The sequence below is a fragment of the Pleurodeles waltl genome, chromosome 11, assembly GCF_031143425.1.
Source record: "Pleurodeles waltl isolate 20211129_DDA chromosome 11, aPleWal1.hap1.20221129, whole genome shotgun sequence".
In the NCBI taxonomy this organism is placed as follows: Eukaryota; Metazoa; Chordata; class Amphibia; order Caudata; family Salamandridae; genus Pleurodeles; species Pleurodeles waltl.
Window position 1 is genome coordinate 265659581 of NC_090450.1, and position 15382 is coordinate 265674962.

Sequence of the window (15382 nt, forward strand, 5' to 3'; positions counted from 1 at the left end):
ACCTGAAGGAGAAAATCCACATACCAGGGAAAGAAACTCAACGCAGTGCCTGTCCCGTACCTGGCTAGTTAACTCAGGGCCTGACTTGCTGCTGCAGCAGTGCATCTGGATTTTTCAAGCATATTCCCCATGGCATCACTATCTCATCAGCCCCCTACAGCAGTAAGGATCCAGGGCTGCATGTTCGGAAAGCACTGCATCGCCTTTCCTGCAGGGAAATAATTGATTCATCACCTCCCCTGCCAGTAAGGAAATGGCACATCGCTTTGCTTTACACTGTCTCACCTCCCCTGCGATGCACAATGTCATTGTTTTTTCGCATCCTAGGTACTTTGGGCCAAAAAAGATACAACAGTTGATTCCTATGGATTAAGACTCATTGAAACCTTTAAAAAGTGATATCTCTGCTTGTGAATGTTGGATTTTTGTTGCTTTGGTCTTGTTTTATTCAGATAAATATTGGCTATTGTCCTAAACTGGTGTGGAGTCCTTTTATAGTGCTTTCACTGTGTTACTGTGTGTACAAATATTTACACATTGCCTCTGAGATAAGCCTGACTGCTCGTGCCAAGCTACCAAGGATGTAAGCAGGAGTTGTTTTAGCTGTGTGGCTCCCTTACCCTGACTAGAGTGGGGGGTCTCTACTCAGACAGGGTACAAACCACTGCCTACTATAGAGCCCATTTCTAACAGGTTTGATTTTTCTATCACAAATGTCGGCCTAAAATACCATAATGTAAGTGAAAAAGGGTATATGTGAGGTTCTCTTGCCTGTTTCGTGGGAGCATGAGACATGTGATCTTACCTGGTCAGCCATGCCTCTGATTATGTGGGATGAATAGTCTGAACAGAAGTCTTACTGACATGGATGTAAGCTCACATAACTCTGAAAAGTCCACCATTCGAAGGAGTGATTGACACTTTCAAGGATTCCTTGAAAGCTGCAGATCCAACTAACACCCTGCTAATGTCAGTCTTCACTTGGACTAGCGCCTTCAGTATTAAAACCTAATTAAGATTCGTTGCCACCATGCTCTTGCTGTTTCTCACATTTATCAAACAAGTCTTTGACCACAGTAGTATCGACCCCCCTTGATGCATCATATTAACTGCTAGGAAACTCAGAGCAGTAAATATTAGAACAGAATATCCATGTGTGAAGAACAATTACATTTTTTATCTAATCCTGAATGCTGTCCTGACCTCTGACTGATTAAATTACATGCCTCCTCTTCAGGGCTTTGTACAAATAGGTCAATAGACAATGAATCGCAAGCTTTAAAATTGAGTTCCTGCTCTCCACTGCGTTCACCTCCAATATCACTGCTCTTTTTTCATTCGCTCGTGCTACTGCCGAGCACTGTTTGGCATGGGATTGATAAAAGTGGTTACATTTGTAAAAGAAAGTGCAGGGGCACAGGGTTTGTCTCAGGAGCTTGCCACCAGAGCTGCCCCATCCCGGGATCGCCCAACACAAAAGGCCTCCTACTGTTGTTCCACCGTATGCTTCTTTTCCCAGCCACCCTTCTCTTCCAGCCTCTTCATCTCACCCTCGGTGCTTCTCTTTATCCCTGCTTTCCTCTCTTCCTCACTACTGTCCTGTCTATCTGTTCGTCCTTCTTTCCCTTAAGTCAGTTTTTTTTCTTGCTCTAGGTCAAAGCCTGCGGATAAAAACAGGTCCCAGTTCCCAACAACGAGTGCGGGTGCCAACCACCAGCGCAAATCAAGCAATGATCCGATCATGTTTTGTTTTACTTCCTCTTTTGCAGTTTCTGATCTGAATCTAGTGTCATGATTAAACACCTCACTGCATCAACAGGGTGATCAATGGCAGTTCTTTTACTCAACTGTGTGACGTAGATTGTAAAAGTAGACATGACTTGGAAGGCAGTTTTGGAAAAGAATAGTACAGCACAAGCACACTGAACGTGGTTCGAATGAATGAAGGGGGTATTTAATTCTTCTTCGATTTATTTCTTGGTTTCGTCGAGCCCCCTCTATTTTTCTGTCTTTCTGCTTTATCCACTTTCATCATTACTTTCTTTACCCAGTCAAGATTAGGATCCACACAAGATTTTTTGCCTTTCTTTAAGGTTAATCTGAGGGGGAAGACAAAAACATAAAATCAGCTTTTCTGTAAAAATGAAAGGTATGAGGCTGAAAGTTACAGAGGTAGTTTTAATGGTTATATTGCACCATAGCATGTCACAATATTTTAACATAACCGGAACAAATTAGTAAAATGTGTACTTTGGCCTTTTACATTTTGTTAAAGAGGTACATTGTTCCTGGCGGTCACATGTGCAGTTTTTACGATCTGCTTCTGTTTCAATCCTTGATAAGCATCTGAGTTTAGTGGCTTGTGTTTTCGTTATTTGCCTTAAGGATTTTTTTTTAAACCCACCTGCTTTCTCTTTCTCTCTTGTCCTAACTTCGAGCTTTTACACTAATCTTTCTGTCTGGAACCATAATCCTTGGGCAAAAATCTCTATTGCTTCCGGGATGGTGTAATGATCTAGGGGTCTAATTTATGAAAAGTTAGCGCCGCCTTTGCGTAATATTTTGATGAAAAAGCTGCAACAAATTTACAAAATATAATTATGTTTTGTAAGTTTGCACCGCTTTTGCGTCAAACAATGACTCAAAGGCCGTGCTAACTATTCATAAATCAGGCCCTAGGTGTTGTAGGAGTGTATCAAGGCTCGAATCAACAAGCTCCCCCAAATGCAGAACATTAGACAATTAGTTTCTAAGGAGGTCAACAGCAGGGAAATGGTGTCTGCTCTACAATCAAGGGTGTGGTATATGCATATCCGATGCGCACACACAAAGACACTTGTTACACCTCTCAAACAGGGTAATCTTCCTTAGGAACATTCTTGATGTGAGTGGAAAAATAAATGATACAGTACAATCACGCATATAAGCCTCAGTTTGTATATTCTTGATTGAAACCTCAGCTCAGTGAACCTTATTGGCAACAACTGATTCGTAATATGTTGTTAAATGCTGCACTTGGTTGTCCGTTGTTTTTGTCTACTCTTCGTTCACTCTGTGATATCTTTTTCCAAAACCATCCTTTGTTTCAACATCATCATTCACCATTTTTTGCCCTCTGCCACTTCTCTTTGACTCCATTTCCACACCTGTCAATCAAGTAACTCTACTATATCCCCCATGTTCTACTGTGAATCTCACTTCTCATACGTATGCTTTCGGAACCACTCTGCAAAATCATCTAGAGCGTCTCATTCGATTTTGACCACAGTTATTCCACTTTCTCAGTTGCAAGCTTTCCTGGCTTCTCTTTTAAATTCTCATATGTTCCTTCACACTCCACTTCATCACTTGAAGTCTTTCCATACACTTAATAAAACATCTAACACTGTATTTGTTTCCTCATCATTCAGCCTCCACAATTTCTTGGTCACGCTAAAATTTCTTTTAAATTCACTCCTGTACAAGTTTTATGACATTGACAATTGCATTTATACAGTGAGTGAAATGACTCTTGGCCCTTGCGATCCTATAACCTGCAACACTCAAAGATAAAGAGAAATACAAAAACAGATGGGTCTCAAGAAAAGCTTTTCATTTGGAAAGGCGGAGTTCCTGCGGACGGCCTTCATGCAGAGAATTCTACCATGAAAGATCATTTTGAAAAAGCCTCTACTTGCCACACTTATGATATAAGCCGAAAAATGTAGTTTTATTTTTTAGCCACCCTACTGATACTCCTCTGTCACACTCATTTGTCAGCTGGCTCGTTTCCCCTTCACATCGACCCTCACCTGCCACAATTTTTCTACCACCTATTCCTAGTCCATCATCTTCTGATGTTCGTTGATAGGTCTATCTCAGTTTTTAACCGTTTCTGGTTCTCTGACATCGTGTCTACGGTTCACCCTCCAATGATCATTATTTTCTACTCTAAGTCCGTCACATTTTGCAATTCCCTAATCAAGATTACTCCTTCACTGTCAATGCTTTTCTACCAATTTCTCGATTCATCTGAAACAAAATGTTCATCCTGTCTGTCCTTTTAAATCAATGTTTTTATCTTTACCCCATTCACTATTTCCATGCAACTCTTTATTGTATTTCACAATGCAATATCTTCTTCTGAACTCTCCCAATCCTTTAATGTTTGCTTCTCTGTCACGTGCTTTTCTCTGCTTCCTGATCCACGTTTATTTTCAACACCTCTGTTTCTCTATCGATGACTGTTTCACCCTGCATTGAATTTCTAGGCATTTTTATCTTATCTAACTTATAGGCTCTTCTACGTCGACCTGCTCCCACTCTGCTCTTCAGTCGATGTCTTTCACTCTCTGTGTTTCTCCTCACATATTTCCCATCATTCTTGTTTGCTCCTCTTTATCATCCTTCTATCCATTATTTTCTTCACCCTTTACTGATCTCTTCTTATGTTTTTTTAACTCTTCACCTATTGTTCTTTCAAAACGTCTGTATACTTCAGCACTGATCAACAAGATGCATCCATTTTTCAGGCCACAAGGGGTTAATTTTCACAACAAGCTGATAATCGAGAGGAGGCTTCTGGCTTTGAGAGCCCCTGTTTGTAAAGAGGACGAGTCATTTTAGGTGTGATGGCATTTGTGCTCTTTATCTCCAGCATTTGCCATGACCTGAAAAGTTCCTTTAGTTATTAATGGAAGTCATTGTATTGCACTGGTGGTTGAGTTCCCCATAACTCTCCTGAGTGACTCAAAGAGCTTGATCAAGTTGCAGGTTGTAAAGTGAGTACTGAAACATTTCAGAAAAATGCAAACAGTTAAACCCAAAGGAATTTGTGCGTGATACCCACACACTCCGTACTTTTATTGGAAAGTGAGTATGAAGACTACAACTTCAGGTTGGAAAATAAATCTCAGCTAGGGATTGAACGACATAAATCTAGATCAGAAAGTTGCCTATTTAATTCCGAGTTCCCCACTGCCACACTGCGACCGGGTACACATCCCAAAGATCCTAAAAGCTGAGGCAGAAACAAGCACAGTTACTGTACTACTCCTTCAGTTCCTGAATCTGGGTCTGCTCCTGAGGATCAGATATACTACCGTTCAGAGATGTTTTCGGCTGTACCTTCGTCAGCACGTGACTCCCCTAACTTTCCCTCAAAATAGGCCAGGCCCATTGAATCCAATGCTATCCAGATAACCTGGAAGCAGCCTCACAACGTTACTGATTTCGCAATCCTGGTTTGTGGGGATTTATATGGAATAAATTAGTGCCCGGCATCCACAGGTCTGCAATCATACTCTGGCACGTAACTCCACCATCCAGTGTGTGCAAACTAATGCCATCACTGCACTGAAGTAGGCCTAAATTTGCATGTCATAAAGTTGCATATCCATACCCCTACAAATAAATAAAATAAATATACCGACCTAAGACAGTATTAAACCCACCACACACATCTGTAAGGCTCAGTACCAGGCCTGTTGAGCCATCTAGTACCTCCAACTGAGAATACCCTGATGTTACCATTTAGCATTTGTGTCCTTGAGTAAATTACTTACATCACTGCTGCAATTGGGTTAGTTTGCACTTTGTAGCTCTGAATGCGACCGGCAGCGATTTTCTGTATGCCCACCAATTTCTTGCAAGTAATTTTCTGCACGACTTGGCCTCCGATGCCTGCTAAAGAAAGATAAGGGTGAGAACCTATGAAGAATGCACTCCAAATGCATACCAAAAGGTCATTAGCCTCTAGTTTACGGTTGATAAAAGGTGATGACACTGATCACAAACCTGGAGTGACCAGTAGAACCAGCGTGGTTAATATTCAGTGTCCTCTGAAAATGAGGTAACCATTTATATTGAATTCCAATGGATTCAATTTACCAGACACAACCTTTACAATTTGTAATAGATACCTTAAGTAATTGACCATTGACAAGCATGCACCCCAGTAACTGGTAATACTTTACTAACACATCGAATTTAACCTATCATCTTTTTTGTTTCAGTACTTTTTTGATTATAACTCCCACAAGCTTATTATACATGCGTGAAAAGACATTTTACTATCACCTTATTTTTATTCAGCAGCAGTGGCTACTGAAATCTTGAGATATAGATAGCAATTGGTCATTAAACAACCCACTTTGCTATTTCATTGTCTGGTATGCCTGTTTTATCCTGCTTCCCTTCTAGGTCTAGCTATAGACAGCTTAAGATGGAGTAAATGTAATGGTATCAATTCTTCGAAAAAGTACAATAGGAAGTATCTTGAGAGAGTGAGCTTTGGCGCAGCTCCCATCAGTCAGTGGCTTTGTAGGTTGCTTGATGTATGGTGTTGTCATATTTGACACCCAAGATGTTGCTTCATTTTGGGACTTTCTATCTAGCCCGGCTGGGAGTAACACACTCAACAGTTACCCGTTATTAACAAACTCTTTTCTTATCAAGACCAATTGGCATATACATTGTTTGTTACAATCTGAAAACATGTTATATGAATAGCAGACAGCTACATAGCTCATGCCGTACCGCATTGAGGAAATGGCTTTTGGGTTTACGGAGCTGCTGTTAACTAGGACATGTAAGATTCCGATTTAGCATCAGTATATTGTGTGATTAATGCCATCTTCTTTAAAATGAAGTGATTAACGGGATGCAGAAAGATGTTTTAATAATAAAAGAATACTACTTTACTTGGTTAGATTGTGCAGACCACACTTCTCACATTTGGTGTGTTGTGTCCATGGAGGGCATGTCCTGCGCTACAACGTGTAGGCAGGTAGTACAGCTCTTCTTTCGTGTGATATACCTGCAGACCTCACTTGTATCATTGAGTGCACTTCTGAGAGCATCTCAACTCTCACTGCACTCTGTATTTGGAGAGAACATCTCTCCTTCCCTTGTGCTTATGTGTGAATGGCACAAATGTCCTTGAAATGCATTGTATAAGGAAAGAGGACATATGCCTTTCAATAACAAGGGGAGGATATCTTTACTTCAGTGCGCTGTCTGAGAACATTTCTTTACTACAATGCACTGTGTACGGGGAGAACATGTATTTACTTTAGCACATTGCGAAGGACATTTCTCTACTTCAATGCATTGTATATGAGAACATTTCTCTACTTCACTGCACTGGGTATGAGAAAACTATTTCTTTACTTTAATGCACTGCCTGTGAGGAGACCATTTCTCTACTTCAATGCATTATGTATGAAAGCATTTCTTTACTTCAGTTGACTGAGTATGAGGTGAACTTTGCTTTACCTCAATGCACCGTTTACGAGAAAATTTCTCTATCTCAATGCACAGTGTGTGAGAACATTTCTCTACTTCAATGCACGGTGTGTGAGATCATTTCTATACTTCAATACAAAGTGTGTGAGGTCATTCCTCTATCTCAATGCACGGTGTGTGAGATCATTTCTCTATCTCAATGCAGTGTGTGAGAACATTTCTGTACTTCAGTGCACAGTGTGTGAGAACATTTCTCTACTTCAATGCATTGTATATGAGAACATTTCTCTACTTCAATGCACTGGGTATGAGGAAACTATTTCTTTACTTTAATGCACTGCCTGTGAGGACAACATTTATCTACTTCAATGCATTATGTATGAAAGCATTTCTTTACTTCAGTTGACTGAGTATGAGGTGAACTTTGCTTTACCTTAATGTACCGTTAACAAGAACATTTCTCTATCTCAATGCACAGTGTGTGAGATCATTTATCTATCTCAATGCACAGTGTGTGAGAACATTTCTTTACTTCAATGCAAGGTGTGTGAGTACATTTCTCTACTTCAGTGCAGGGTGTGTGAGAGCATTTCTCTACTTCAGTGCACGGTGTGTGAGAACATTTCTCTACTTCAATGCATTGTATATGAGAACATTTCTCTACTTCAATGCACTGGGTATGAGGAAACTATTTCTTTACTTTAATGCACTGACTGTGAGGAGACCATTTCTCTACTTCAATGCATTATGAATAAAAGCATTTCTTTACTTCAGTTGACTGAGTATGAGGTGAACTTTGCTTTACCTCAATGCACCGTTAACAAGAACATTTCTCTATCTCAATGCACAGTGTGTGAGATCATTTCTCTATCTCAATGCACAGTGTGTGAGAACATTTCTTTACTTCAATGCATGGTGTGTGAGAACATTTCTTTACTTCAGTGCACAGTGTGTGAGAACATTTCTCTACTTCAATGCACTGCATATGAGGAGAACATTTCTCTACTTCAGTGCACGGTGTGTGAGAGTATTTCTCTACTTCAGTGCACGGTGTGTGAGAACATTTCTCTACTGCAATGCACAGTGTGTGAGAACATTTCTCTACTTCACTCCATGATGTGTGACAGTATTTCTCTACTTCAGTGCGAGGTTAGTGAGAACATTTCTCTACTACAATGCACAGTGTGTGAGAACATTTCTCTACTTCAGTGCACGGTGTTTGAGAACATTTCTCTGCTTCAATGCATTGTATATGAGAGCATTCCTCTACTTCAATGCACTAGGTATGAGGAAACTACTTCTTTACTTTAATGCACTGCCTGTGAAGAGACCATTTCTCTACCTCAATGCATTATGTATGAAAGCATTTCTTTGCTTCAGTTGACTGAGTATGAGGTGAACTGTGCTTTACCTCAATGCACCGTTAACAAGAACATTTCTCTATCTCAATGCACAGTGTGTGAGATAATTTCTCTATCTCAATGCACAGTGTGTGAGAACATTTCTTTACTTCAATGCATGGTGTGTGAGAAAATTTCTTTACTTCAGTGCACGGTGTGTGAGAACATTTCTCTACTTCAATGTACTGCATATGAGGAGAACATTTCTCTACTTCAGTGCACGGTGTGTGAGAGTATTTCTCTACTTCAGTGAGCGGTGTGTGAGAACATTTCTCTATCTCAATGCACAGTGTGTGAGAACATTTCTTTACCTCAATGCATGGTGTGTGAGAACATTTCTCTACTTCAGTGCACGGTGTGTGAGAACATTTCTCTACTTCAACGTACTGCATATGAGGAGAACATTTCTCTACTTCAGTGCACGGTGTGTGAGAGTATTTCTCTACTTCAGTGAGCGGTGTGTGAGAACATTTCTCTACTGCAATGCACGGTGTGTGAGAACATTTCTCTACTTCACTCCATGGTGTGTGACAGTATTTCTCTATTTCAGTGTGTGGTGTGTGAGAACATGTCTCTACTGCAACGCACAGTGTGTGAGAACATGTCTCTACTGCAATGCACAGTGTGTGAGAACATTTCTCTACTTCAGTGCACGGTGTGTGAAAATATTTCTCTACTTCAGTGCACGGTGTGTGAGAACATTTCTCTATCTCAATGCACAGTGTGTGAGAACATTTCTCTACTTCAATGCAGAGTGTGTGTGATCATTTCTCTATTTCAATGCACAGCATGTGAGAACATTTCTCTACTTCAATGCATGGTGTGTGAGAACATTTCTCTACTTCAGTGCACAGTGTGTGAAAACATTTCTCTACTTCAGTGCACGGTGTGTGAGAACATTTCTCTACTTCAATGCACTGCATATGAGGAGAACATTTCTCTACTTCAGTGCACGGTGTGTGAGAACATTTCTCTACTGCAATGCACGGTGTGTGAGGACATTTCTATACTGCAATGCACGGTGTGTGAGAACATTTCTCTACTTCAGTGCACTGCATATGAGGAGAACATTTATCTACTTCAATGAACGGTGTATGAGAACATTTCTCTACTTCAGTGCACTGCATATGAGGAGAACATTTATCTACTTCAATGAACGGTGTATGAGGAGGACATTTCTTTACTGTAATGCACTGAATTTATGGAGTGCACCTTTCTGCTTCAAAACCCTATTCGTGGAGAGCACTTCTCTCTTCCCCTACAGAAAGTATGTAGAGAGCACTTTTCTGTTTCAATACACTGTTTTGTGGATAGCGCTTCTCTGTCTTTGTGCGTGATTATTTGGGAAGCTCTTTTCCACTTCAATGCATGCCTTAAGAACACAGCACGTCCCTCCTTCACTGCACTGTGTGTGCTGAGCAATTTACTCCTTCCATGCAATATATTTGCTGAAAGCTCTTCGCTCTTTCTGTGCAGCGTGTATATGCAGAGCCATTCTCTCATTCCAAGCTCCGTATTTCTGGATAGCACTTCTGTGCTTCAATGAGAACATTTCTTTACTTGAATGCACTGTATTTAGAGGAGCGCTCCTAACAGCTTCAGTGCACTGTACTTGTGGAGAACATTTCGTTTTTTTCTGTGTGGCCTGTACATGGAGAGTGCTTTTCACTTTTATGTAAGGTTCAGGATGTCAGATGGCGAGGCATTTCCAGCTCCTCAGTTCAATGAATTCAAATATTAATCACGTTTTCAAACCACTTTTGTGCCTTCGCTTCACCTTTGCGTTATCTATGTAATAGGGAGGAAGACTGAACTACGGGAAAATATTAGCAATAAACGAATAGCGAGGGGCTGCCTGACGACCCACACCACAAGCATAGCTTATCACCTGCATCAAAGGACCACGCTACAGAGCTGTCTCGTCACAAGATATTAGCCCCTAATAATCACAAACCACATAAATACATTATTTCAAGACTCTTGTTATAAATTACATCAAAACTCTGCTTGTTGCCTCCAGTCTCTGAATCTGTAACCACTTGCTAGTCACACAGTTCTGTGCAAACAGACAAGCGAACAGTGAAGCATTCTTTCTTTCAGAAGCTGGTTGAATTTTAGAGCAACACTGTGGACAATAGCTTTTCACTAGCTATTTTAAAATAATGATTTATTCTCCAAAAGATTAGTGGCTAGTCAGAAATGTATGGCGCCTCCCTGCAGATTGTCACGAGGGTCCCCTGACTGCCCCGTATCTCACAGATATTTATTGGCCTCGGACTTAATTGGGCCTCCTTAAAGGGTTGGGCCTCACAGAGGCTGCAGGGTCCTGTGTTACCCTGTAAAAGATTGCTACGTAGGTAAAGCAGCTGGAAAATACATCATTGATCTTGCTCTCATCACAGGCGCGCTCTACACTTTTGAGAAATGTGAGGGTGGTTGATTGTGCTACACAATTTTATGTTTTTTCAGAGAACCTCCTCAGCAATAAGAAAGATAGCACTGCAAAGGGGACTCCTAAACTCTGAAATTTCTGGGTTGTCCGCATCCTAGAAAATCTTCTTAAATACCATGCATAATGAATGGTGTGGACCTGTATAGGTGGAAGCCGCAGGTGTTGTGAGGGGTGGAAGGAAACTTTCTACCCACATCAAATATAGCCAGAGTGGTGATGAGGAAGGCCTGTGGCTTAGACACAGTTCCTCCTTTGAAGGGTAAGTTCTGCCATTTGGTGTTTACACCTCTTCACGTCTCAGCCCACGGAGGAATGAATACTCAGGCCACATGAGTCTGACGGAATTAGTGAATCCATGGCCTCTTCACCCAGTATAGACATCAGAATGTAGGTGACTGGGGCCACCAAGATGTATCGTGGATTTGCGTAAGATATTTTGATATGCTTTTTATTTAATTCAGAAGGTCTGAATGGTATTCTGTCCCTTGTCAGACAGTGCTGCTCTTGGAGAGAGCAGCAAGCTGCCCCTGCAGCTGGTGCATGAACACACAACCACCACATAATGCCTGCACCTACAGCACAGGGAACGTCAAGCCTCTTTCCGTGGACCAAAGACTAAGGCCCATGTTTACAATTTTTGACGCAAATCAGCACAAGCGCAGATTTGCGTCAAAAACTGTACCGCCGGCTAATGTAATTCCATCGCGCCAGTCAGGCGCCTTATTTATGGAATAACGTTAGCCGGCGCTGCGGCTAGTTAGCGTCAAAATAAATGACGGTAACCAGGCAGCGGAGGCGAAGGGAAGACTAGGGGTTGTGCACCAAAGAATGGTGCGAGTCAGGTTGGAGTAAAAAATATTGGCTCTAACCTGACTAGCGCCATTTTTTGACGCAGAAACCCCATGGAAATGACTCCTGTCTTAAAAAAGACAGGAGTCATGCCCCCCCCGCCCAATGGCCATGCCCAGGGGACTTCTGTTCCCTGGCCATGGCCACTGGGTACAGTGGCATGTAGGGGGGGGGCAAGTTAGGCCCTCCTATGCCACTTAATAAAAAAATACAATTACACTTACCTGCACTCACCATGGATGGGTCCCCCATCCATGGGTGTCCTCCAGGGGTGGGCGAGGGTGGCAGGGGGTGTCCCTGGGTGCAGGGAAGGGTACCTGTGGACTGCTTCCATGGTCTCCCACCATGGAAATGAGCCCACAGGTCCCTTAACGGATGCCCTGATCCAGGAGTTAAAAAACAGCACAAATCCGGCTGGACGCCATGTTTTAAGGCCTACCTCCTCCTGTGCGTCATTTTGACGCTGGAGGATAAATAAGGCGCACATGCCTTAGAGTCATTTTTTGCACGGGAACGCCTACCTTGCATGTCATTAGCGCAAGGTAGGCTTTCACGCACAAAAAAATGACTCAAACTCCATAACTTTTGCGCTAGACGGGTCCAGCGCCAAAGTATCAATATGGAGTTAAGTTTGCACCGAATTTGCACCAAATTAAATGACGCAAATCCGGCACAAACAGAGTATAAATATTGGCCTAAGTTTTCTTTTGTCTCATCATAGATCCCAATATATACTTTTTAATTATAAAAATAAGAGGCAAGGGGAATTAAATGAGGGAAACCATTTATTCACAGTTCATGGCTCTTATCATGGCACATTTGAAAAAGGGTCTCCAATTTGATGAAAATTAGATCATCAGAGCCTTAGAAACTACAGTTAGGTTGAGGAACCTAATTAAATAGGTGGTAGACTTAAAAGTTAATTCACAACTAGATTTATTGTGGGTTTAATAACTATGTATCACCATATGTTTTATGTGTTAGAGTCCTGTACCCCGAGCTTCATTGCCCAATAGGGATGGAATTGTGAAAGATAGATCAGTCTCATAAAAGGATATTTTACAACATATACATGTATTGTAAAGGACCCTTACAATTATAAGGTAGTCATTTACACTTAATTAAAATGTAACTCATTGAAGCAAAATTAATTTACTATTAATTCATTACATTTTAAAACTAATAAATAAATGCACTAATTTGAAAAATAGATTACAATAGTTACACAAGTAATTATTAAGTAAAATAATGTAATATTGTTACTTTATGTAAATAATTCGCAAGTAATTAACAATGAATACTAAGAACATTTGAACAAAATATTGTTTAGGGATGAGAAGTGTGTTGAGGTGGTAAGAAGTGTTTAGGGTTCCAGCACGGATAGTGCATAAAGAAAGTAATGGTTTTTGGAAGGTTTTGGGAATGGCTAGTGTATTTCAATAGTAAGCGTTTTTTAGGGTTAAGGGTGGGTTGTCTATAGAGGTAGTAAGAGTTTTTGGGAGTTTAGGGATGAGTAAGGTATGGAGTAGTAACAGGTATTAGGGTTCAGGGATGGCAAGTGACTAGAGGTAATAAAGAGCCTGTAGAGTTCAGGAATGGGTAGTGTAGAGGGGTAATAAGGGGGTTTGGAAGTTGAGAGATGGGCAGCGAATAGGGGTAGTAAGAGCCTTAGAGGGTTTAGGGATTGGTAGTGTATAGGAGCAGTAAGAGATTTTTAGAGGTCAGTGATATGTAGTGTATAGGGGTAGTAATGAGGTTTTTAAGGTTGGGGTATGGGTAGTGTATAGGGGTATAATGGGTTGTTAGATTTCAGGGACTGGTGGGTATGGAGGACTAAGGGTTTTTTGGGGTTCAGGAATGGGTAGTATACAGGAATAGTACTGGGTTTTTAGGGCTCAAATCAAAATTAAATGTAAATACATTCATTAATACTTGCAAATATACATTGTTATAATATAAATATTAAATCGTATTCACTATGTAAAAGTAATTTAATTTATACCTAATTTACTTTATAAAGTGTACTTAGAAATATTGAAATTCAAGACAGTATGCATATATTAAAATATGATTACTTTTTAGACTATACATAGTTTAATATTAATAATAATTGTAGTAAAATCTAAACAGAATGGGGTGATATTTGTGTAATCGATATGTAGAACTCAATGTTTATGGAGACAATAATTTGCATCTGATGTTCTGGCAAACAATGTAGAAGAGCGGCACATGATAAAGAGAGTTGCTAAACATACACTGATAAATTAAAAGATTGTGAAAGCCGTGCTGCATGCCGCTCTGTACTTACCTTCTGCCTGGCCATCCAGGACGCAGGCACCCAACATGAGCAGTACGAGGATCTTCATGCCTGGTCTGTGGTTGAGTGATTAGCAGAAGGATAGGCGATCCTTGTTAACCAACTCAGTTTATATCCTCTCAGGGTTGGCCAGTTTACATTACCGCCCTCTCTAAAGAGTGGGCAGGCTTGGTGTATAGCAGGGGAGGGCCAAAGAAAGAGTAGAGCTGGAACGTTTGAGCTGTTCGGAGGAAGTATATTTTTAGAACGTGCCACCCCTGAAGAAGCTTCCCCCCACTACATCCTATGTTTGCCTGACCACCCTCCGGTCATCGGGGGCGGGTTTAGTTATTTTCTACTGTAATTTTAGAAAAGGGCTTCAAAGCAGCATTCGTGTTAAACTAATTGACTCCACAGTAGACCACAACAAAAGAAACATTATTGCACGCTAAAGCGAAGTGGTATATCTCTGCCGTGGAAACAAAAAGGTCTTCATGTACTTTCACCTCTGTTTATGACCGACCTAAAGAAACCTCACCTCCCACACATGTGCTATGAGACCTGAAGAGGAAAGTCATAGTACAAAGCGGTTGATACTAAATGCCTGCGGAAGGCTATCGGTGAGGAGAGTTTGTAATTCATAAGATAAGTAAACTCGTGCCTGTCTGTCGTGCCCACTTCCGGTTAGACTACATGTTGCATCTTTTGTCTGTGTAGGGGATGGGGGCATCTCATGTGTCTCAAAATAAACCATTTTGTCATATTTGCCAAAGGATCGGGAGCAGCATTCAAGATAATGAAGATTGCCACAGGTATTCCGACAGATTTTCTCCCAATGCATTGCTTGGATATAATTGTCTCCATCACCCTCAAGTAATAGTGAAACTGAGAATGTACATCACTGTAGAACAAAACATTTGTTTGTTACTTTCTTGTTAACTGTTTTCCAAGTATTTAATATTTTTACATTTTACTGGCTATATGACATTCTCTGAAATGGTAATTGCTTGTATAACTTTCGAGGCAGTAAAAAAATGAAATAAGACATCATAAAATCGACATAGTCAAGGGATTCTAAACAAGTATTGACAATGCCAATAGGTCTGGCTTTAAAGTGATGTTGTAGGGTAAAGTTCAACTTCACAATTAATAGCATGGGGA

General features: G+C 40.8%; 1 protein-coding gene across 2 annotated transcripts; it reads right to left on the reverse strand.

Moving 5' to 3' along the window:
• Window positions 1-1157: 1157 nt before the first annotated feature.
• On the reverse strand, window positions 1158-14337 carry LOC138265632 (lymphotactin-like). Of its 2 annotated transcripts, none has more exons than XM_069213521.1 (3): window positions 14234-14337; window positions 5544-5661; window positions 1158-2099 (listed from the first exon to the last, which is right to left on the reverse strand). In XM_069213521.1, exons 1-3 carry the CDS (start codon window positions 14289-14291, stop codon window positions 1955-1957), a joined length of 321 nt encoding a protein of 106 aa, XP_069069622.1. In that variant the 5' UTR covers window positions 14292-14337; the 3' UTR covers window positions 1158-1954. The 2 variants fall into 2 exon arrangements, with proteins under 2 accessions (XP_069069622.1, XP_069069621.1); XM_069213520.1 differs by having other exon boundaries at window positions 5544-5664; window positions 14234-14312.
• Window positions 14338-15382: the final 1045 nt, after the last annotated feature.